Source organism: Electrona antarctica (assembly GCF_951216825.1).
Source record: "Electrona antarctica genome assembly, chromosome: 18".
NCBI lineage: Eukaryota > Metazoa > Chordata > Actinopteri > Myctophiformes > Myctophidae > Electrona > Electrona antarctica.
The window spans coordinates 47,113,785-47,121,349 of record NC_136799.1 but is presented as its reverse complement, the minus strand read 5'-3'; the positions used below and the strand labels follow the sequence as shown (position 1 = coordinate 47,121,349).

At 43.7% G+C, this 7,565-nt stretch overlaps 1 protein-coding gene across 1 annotated transcript in view; it reads left to right on the top strand.

The window, feature by feature from the left end:
* LOC306941939 (uncharacterized protein) overlaps positions 1 to 7,051 on the top strand; it is a gene marked incomplete at its 3' end in the record, with an annotated part of 8,320 nt that extends 1,269 nt beyond the window's left edge. Inside the window, exons 6-18 of the mRNA XM_079527577.1 lie at positions 80 to 220; positions 330 to 423; positions 524 to 591; positions 708 to 797; positions 891 to 1,022; positions 1,722 to 1,772; positions 2,727 to 2,822; positions 2,989 to 3,045; positions 3,389 to 3,508; positions 4,022 to 4,075; positions 5,863 to 5,997; positions 6,159 to 6,650; positions 6,878 to 7,051. Coding sequence (XP_079383703.1) covers positions 80 to 220; positions 330 to 423; positions 524 to 591; positions 708 to 797; positions 891 to 1,022; positions 1,722 to 1,772; positions 2,727 to 2,822; positions 2,989 to 3,045; positions 3,389 to 3,508; positions 4,022 to 4,075; positions 5,863 to 5,997; positions 6,159 to 6,650; positions 6,878 to 7,051 — 1,704 coding nt within the window. The remainder of the gene's footprint in view (positions 1 to 79; positions 221 to 329; positions 424 to 523; positions 592 to 707; positions 798 to 890; positions 1,023 to 1,721; positions 1,773 to 2,726; positions 2,823 to 2,988; positions 3,046 to 3,388; positions 3,509 to 4,021; positions 4,076 to 5,862; positions 5,998 to 6,158; positions 6,651 to 6,877) is intronic.
* Positions 7,052 to 7,565: the final 514 nt, after the last annotated feature.

Genomic DNA, 7,565 nt, shown 5'->3' with positions numbered 1-7,565 from the left:
GATAATCAGGGGTTACAAGTTCCGTAGGCTACATTCAATTAATAAATACCACAATGTTCTATGATTTCTTCCACCACAGGTGAAATCCGCTAAGATTCCACACATTCCGGATGTCGTTTGCATTCTCGCAACCAGCAACGACATTGCTGGTAAAACGTTCTCACAAGCGGGGGAGGAATTTCGAAAGCTCTTGGTCACCGCACTTGCTCGCTGGGACAATGTAAGTTAATTCTTAGTCATTTCTCTTTCTATTTTTTTATGTTTCAGTATGTACTGTAATGCCTCAAAGGTGTAGTTTTTTAGGAAGAAGCCTTTTTTTTTTTTATCAGGTCTGTGTTCTGGACTTCCCTCCCCGTCTGAATGTGGACGTTGAACAGGAAATGTGTTTGCGTCAGGAATTCCAGCGCACGGCGGCCTTCTGCGGTAAATAATAAGAATGCATACCCAACCGCTTATGTCTGTTTACGCTGATCCATGCAATACTGTATTATGATTACTTCATCATGTTTATTTTATTTAAAAGGTGTCCGTTACATCAGTGCAGTAGAGGCATTCCCGCTCACACAACTGGACTTGTGGTGCAGAGACAACGTAAGTGGAATGTCATGTGGAGAATCTGCATTATTTGCCGATCATATGAATGCAAAAATTCATATCAGATAGAGGGTAATTGAAATATTTATCTGAATGTGTCTTATGTCTGTCAGGTACACTTGAGCGATGACGGTGGTATGCCAATCCTTGCACAGCTGCTGTCGTCTGCTGTTCACGAACAACTGCAGCTGAGAGCAGACCAGGTCCGAGCATTTTAAATCTGAATGAGTAAAATCTAAGATGGCGGAGTTCCTATTTTCCAGCCTGTAAACGTTTTCCTCTGTTTCTATGCACAGGCCAGTGCTAGGAGGACATCACCTTGCCCACAACGCAAGTCTGTAGCTGTGTTGCCACCAGCACCTGTCAGAAGCGTGTATCCCAGGTCTCTTGTCAGCAAAGAAGTGCACGTACCCCGCTCAGCTGCTGCTGTAAGTAGTCGAATCGTGTCACTGCTTCATGGTAAATATCGTAAATGGAGCATTTCAGAGTCTTGCTCAAGGACACTTTGACATTAACTAGCTACTGTATCCCTGAGTCACTGCTGCCCCTTATTGGTTTGTGACAAGGGATACTCTGTTATCATATTAGTTACTTGCACAAGCAGAGCGCACAAGTAATAGTTTTAGTCCAGTGCTTCGATGCGTATGTCGCCATTTGATATGTATGCGCCGTGCCAGCGTATGACGTAATGACTACTTGTGCTTGATATGGCAGTGGTGTCAGATTACATACATGTATACATGGGGGCATTACCTTTAATCCTCCCGACACTAAAACATATCGTCAACATCAAAAACCAATTACACCCTGGCATTGGGTCCTTTAATCCACATCTTTATTACGTCATCATTGAGAGCTAGTTATACCCTGACGGCATATGCTGCTACGATACATACGCATCAAACGGGGCAAGTAACCACAGTATAACGCTAATCAACTTACAAATTACATATACATAGAGGCATTTCCTTTAATCCACCCGACACTGATCGACATATAAGTCACCAGCGGTCGACAGTACTTGCGCTCTGCTTGCGCACTTACTTGTGTGCAACAAGCAAGTAGGCACTCGACAGAGTGCAGTTCTAGTTTACTTTGTGCTCATCAACCTGCATTTCTCCTTTCAGACCAACCAGCCTACCGTTCCTTGGTCGCAGCAGCAGCAGCAGCAGCAGCAGGTTTGTCATCTTTAACCACTGAAACCCTGTATTGTTTTATGGTGGGGAAGACCTGCCCAGTTCAGTGGGCACACCCCATGATGAACAATACTGTATCTGCCTGTGTTGGCAGTACACACTTACTTACGTACTGAATGTTCCAAAGGTTTCCTTATCTTAACATTGATCAACAATACCTGACCACAGTACCTCATTAAAGCAGGTGTGATTCCTGCCTTGATATGTACGACTCGGTACTATAACCAGTTGAGATGAGTGGGAAAAGAGCTGCAAGCTCGTACGGTGTCACAGATGTAAGACAATATGAGCTTGTAGATCTGCTATTTTTGAATAGCCAAAGCACAAATGTTACACAGATGTAGTCTAGTGTTTAATTAAAGGCTGGAGGGTTGATCTAATCCTAAACTCCAAACCACACCAATGGGTCGCCAGGCAACGCCTTGCAACCAAATGATTGCAAGTAGACACATGTAGTTGCAAGCCACCATGGAATTGAAACGCTTGGGTTGACAATGTGCCAATGTGCAACAGGCCATATCACACCAACCTTGCTTTAATCCCTGTATGCATGTGTTTAACCCATTGTGACCTGAGATCAGATTCTAAAAGTGTCTTCTACATCCTGACAGTTTTCTGAAAAAGTCGTTCTTCGATTTTTCAAAAATAGCAGACCTACAAGCTCATAGCGCTATGAGCTTGTAGAGCTGCTATTTTTCAATAGCTAAAGCATAACATAATGCTAACACCAAAAGGGGTTCCTCCCCAAAATGGGTTAACCAATGGAGTGTATTAGAAATAGGTTGTGACAACCACTACATTGGACCTGTTGCAACACAGATTTCCATGTATTCAGAAATAGGTTTCTTTGACATAGAAGGTTTCCATTTGACAACAGTATTATTGCGGTGTATGATTTAATGCATGGTCACATTTCCTTTCTCTTTTCATCCACAGGTGGACTTGCCAGAGAGTTCCATCCCACTCAACCCTGTCTGGTTTAGCCCTAGCATCTTGGATGCAATGAATGTGGCTGCTCCATCAGGTGGAAAGGTAATTTCATTGAAAAGTTTACATTGTTTTGCGTCTTTGTGTTTTAATGTACACGCATCTAAATAAGTAAAAGGTACACACAGGGTTTGCAGTGTCCACTGTTTGACATTATAAATGTATTGGACAATGTTTGACTATGCATCATTAGCTCTGTTTGTATACACAGGTCAGTCCTAGGACATCACACCGCGAGGTGAGAGTGCCTCATTCACCCGTTGCCACGGTAAGGAGTTTGTAACCTGTAACTCCGACACTGTTTAGTTTTAGCCACAGTCATGTTTTATCATTGTTGTATCATAGTTCAACAAACACAAAATCTCACTTCTGTGAAGTGAAGGGCGCTCTAATCATCCATCATCATTCATCATGTCATTATGGCCAATCACAATATGCGTCCTCACTTTTGTCTTCAATGGTTGTGTTGCTTTTTAGCTAGTGTCGTGTATTACAACTATTATGTGTATGTGTATGTATTATGTGTATGTGTATTACAACTATTCCACAATCTGCAAATGCTAAATGAGTCTGAAACTACACCTGCATCATTAGCTCCGTTTGTATTACAGGTCAGTCGTAGGCCATCGCCCTCCACCTCTCCAGTGACACCACTGCCCGTCAGAAGCGTGTCTCCGAGAGTTATTGTCAGCCGTCAGATCAGCAGACCAGCTCGTTCACCTGTTGCCACAGTAAGGAGTTTGTAACCTGTAACTGTGACGGTTGCATGTGTTTGGTCCGACGTACTAACAGCCCGACAGGCATAAGTCTGACGACCCTACCCCAACCCCTAAACCTAACCTCACAGGAAGCCACGGGTTAGTTTGAACCTGCCACGCATGTCGGGGGCCACGGGTTAGTTTTAACCTAGACTGGAACTCATCTATGCTTTCTATGGCATAGGCAGCTCCCGGCAGGATCCGCCAGGAGAAACTAGACGCAGCTGCAGGACATGAGACTAATTAATTAGGGAGAGAGAGAGGAGTGTGTGCGTGTCAATTTAACAAAGGTGCAGACACATTTTTAACCTGATACATGTTAGTTTTGACCTACCACGCATGTCAGTAGCCACGGGTTAGTTGCAATCGACAACGCATGTTGTGGGACTAATGCCTGTCGTTCTGTTAGTATGTCTGAACAACATATATTTTTATTTAGTTATTTACTTTTATACATCAAACTGCATGTCTTATTTCTCATTACAGACGAGCCAGCCTAGTGTGCAGTCTACTACAAGGGGGCTCGTTCGGGAGCAGCAGGTTTGTCATGTTTTATCATAGTTATGTAAAAACAAAATCACACTTGTCTGAAGTGAGTGGCACTCTAATCAGTTGTTGCGTTTGCATAGAGTAGCCCAGGTGAAAATTATACTTTGTTAATGATTCAAGGTCAAGTTGACCACCTCTCACACACGCGTGCGCACACGCACGCACACACATGCACACACATGCATGCACTCTGTCTTCCTATTGGCCGGCCTTTACAGAGCCATAACTTTGGTTTGCAACATGCTACAGCCTCGCAATTTGGTCCATAGATGTAGACCACCAATAGGAACGGAGCTGTACTTGCTTAAGCCCCGCCCCCTCTGTATTCCTATTGGCTGGCCTTTACACAGCTATAACCACCAATGGGAATGAGCTGTACTTTTTGCTTAAGCCCCGCCCCCTCTGTCTTCATGTTAGAATGCCAGCATGCTAGCATGTTGGGATGTTAGCATTAGCATGTTAGCATTAACATGTTGGCACATTAGCACATGTTGGCACATTAGCTTGTTAGCATGTTAGCATGTTAGCATTGGCATGTTAGCATTAGCATGTTGGCACTAGCATGTTAGCATGTTAGCATTAGCACGTTAGCACATGTTAGCATTAGCATGTTAGCACATTAGCACATGTTAGCATTAGCATGTTAACATGTTAGCATTAGCTTGTTAGCATGTTAACATTAGCATGTTAGCATGTTAACATTAGCATGTTAGCACATGTTATCATTAGCATGTTAGCACATTAGCACATTAGCACATGTTAGCATGTTAGCATGTTAGCATTAGCTTGTTAGCATGTTAGCACTAGCATGTTAGCATTAGCTTGTTAGCATGTTAGCACTAGCATGTTAGCATTATCATGCTAGCATTATTATGTTAGCATTATCATGCTAGCATGTTAGCATGTTGGCATTAGCATGTTAGCATTATTATGTTAGCATTATCATGCTAGCATGTTGGCATTAGCATGTTGGCATTAGCATGTTAGCATTATTATGTTAGCATTATCATGCTAGCATGTTGGCATTAGCATGTTAGCATTAGCATGTTAGCATGATAGCACTAGCATGTTAGCATGCTAGCACTAGCATGTTAGCATTAGCATGTTAGCATTAGCATGTTAGCATTAGCATGTTAGCACATGTTAGCATTAGCATGTTAGCACATTAACGCATGTTAGCATTAGCATTTAGCATTAGCATGTTAGCATTAGCATTAGCATTTAGCATTAGCATGTTAGCATTAGCATGTTAGCACTAGCATGTTAGCACTAGCATGTTATCATGCACGTTATCATTAGCATGTTAGCACTAGCATGTTAACACTAGCATGTTAACATGCATGCTAGCATTAGCATGTTAGCATGCATGTTAGCACTAGCATGTTATCATGCATGCTAGCATTAGCATGTTAGCATTATTATGTTAGCATTATCATGTTAGCATTAGCATGTTAGCATGATAGCACTAGCATGTTAGCATGATAGCACTAGCATGTTAGCACTAGCATGTTAGCATTGGCATGTTAGCATTGGTATGTTAGCACTAGCATGTTAGCATTAGCATGTTAACATTAGCATGTTAGCACATTAGCACATGTTAGCATTATCATGTTAGCATGTTAGCATTATAATTTTTGCCTTAGCATGTTAGCATTAGCATGTTAGCATCAGCATGTTAGAATTAGCATGTCAACATGCTAACATGCATGCTAACATGCAGCCAATATTATATTACCATTATCATTGATGTGTATGATTTGACGTACTTTGCTCCACAGGTGGACTTGGCTGAGTGTTCCATCCGACCAGATCCTGTGTCTTTTCCCCGTGACTTCTCAGATGCGATGGATGCTGCCGTCCGATCCCATGTTTCCAGCTATGTGGGTCGCCCAGCTATTCCACGTGGCAGCGAGGTAATTTGGATGCAATGTTTATGTTGACATTGAAGCGTTTTAAAAAGTTTCTCTCCCTTTCTGACCCAGATAAATTGGTAAAATCTAAGAATGTTTATACTGTCCAAGAGGCGCTATGTCAAATGGTGATGAAACGGTTTGTGTGCTCTTGCTTACATCAGATGTCCCCTGTTGAACGTCGGGAGAAGAGTGCGGTGAGGCAGAGTCAGCAGCCTGTGCAGTCAGTGAGGGCAAGCATCTGTCAAGCGGACATAACCTACATCAACCCCTATAAGCCTTGGCTAGGCAAGTTGAACAGTCAGTGCACCTGCATGGCGCTCACCTTTCTGGCTTTCCACACTGATGGAGTGCGTTTCGACACATCCTCCCTTGACAAAGTGCTTTATCAGGGAGATGATCTCTACACAGACAATATACGCCACCTTTTTGTGGAAAACCATGAAGCAAAGCTTACGTTCAGGAATCTGACCATAGAGGAGATGCCAAAACAGGTTGTCGTTGAGAGCAATATCTACAGTGTCAATATGTGGTATGTGAAAGTTGGTTATGTGAACCCATCAGCCAAACACCACACTAACATACCTAAGGATATGCTGTTTCTGGAGCAGGAACTGAAGTGCCTGTCGCAAGAGGTCACCCGTGCTTTCCTGATTGTAAGTCCCGAATGCTTTGCAGTGTTCCGTGACACATCAGGACGTTATGGCGTTTTTGACTCCCATTCGAGATCTGCGACGGGTTTGCCGATGCCTGAAGGAAAAGCTATTCTACTGACGTTCCAAGATCTGAGTGGTTTGGTCCGCCACTTTGACATGCTTTTCAAAGAGCGTTCTCCTTTAGCGCGGTATGAGTTTGTGCCTGTTTCATTTGACCATCACTCCAGCGACGCTCCTGGACCGTCAACAAATGTGACACGTGCGCAAGCTCCTGCAACAATCGACCATGGCTCCAGCGAGATTGCTGCAACGTCAACAAGTGTGACAAGCACACCAGCTACTGCAGCAATCGACCATGTCTCCAGCAAGACTCCTGCACCGTCAACACATGTGACAATTAGAGCAGCAGTACCAACAGTGCGGAGCAACAGGTGGCATGCAAAGCAGGGTCTGCAGCGAGCGCCACAATTGGTGAGTGCCACTATGTGTCAAGGTGACATACGCACCAATCCTGAGTCAGAGAGGTCAAACACTCAGTGCACCTGCATGGCTCTCACCTTTCTTGCCTACCACAATGAGGGAGTTGGTTTTGACACGGCCTGCCTTGACAAAGTGCTTGTCCAGGGAGATGTTCTCTACGAAGACACAATACAGCATCTGCATTTGGACAATACGCATCAGTCAGATCTCTTGACCATGGAGCAGTTGCCAAATCGGGTCTTCGGCGAGAACAGTGTTTACACCGTTCGCATGGACATGTCAGACCTGAAAGTTGGTCCCTTGAACAAAACAAAAGGAAAGAATTACTCCCTTGCCAAACAGCTGCAGTGCCTGTCAAATGATCTCACCCATGCAGTGTTGATGGTTCATCCTGAATGCTTTGCAGTGTTTCGGGACAGATCAGGACGCTACGGA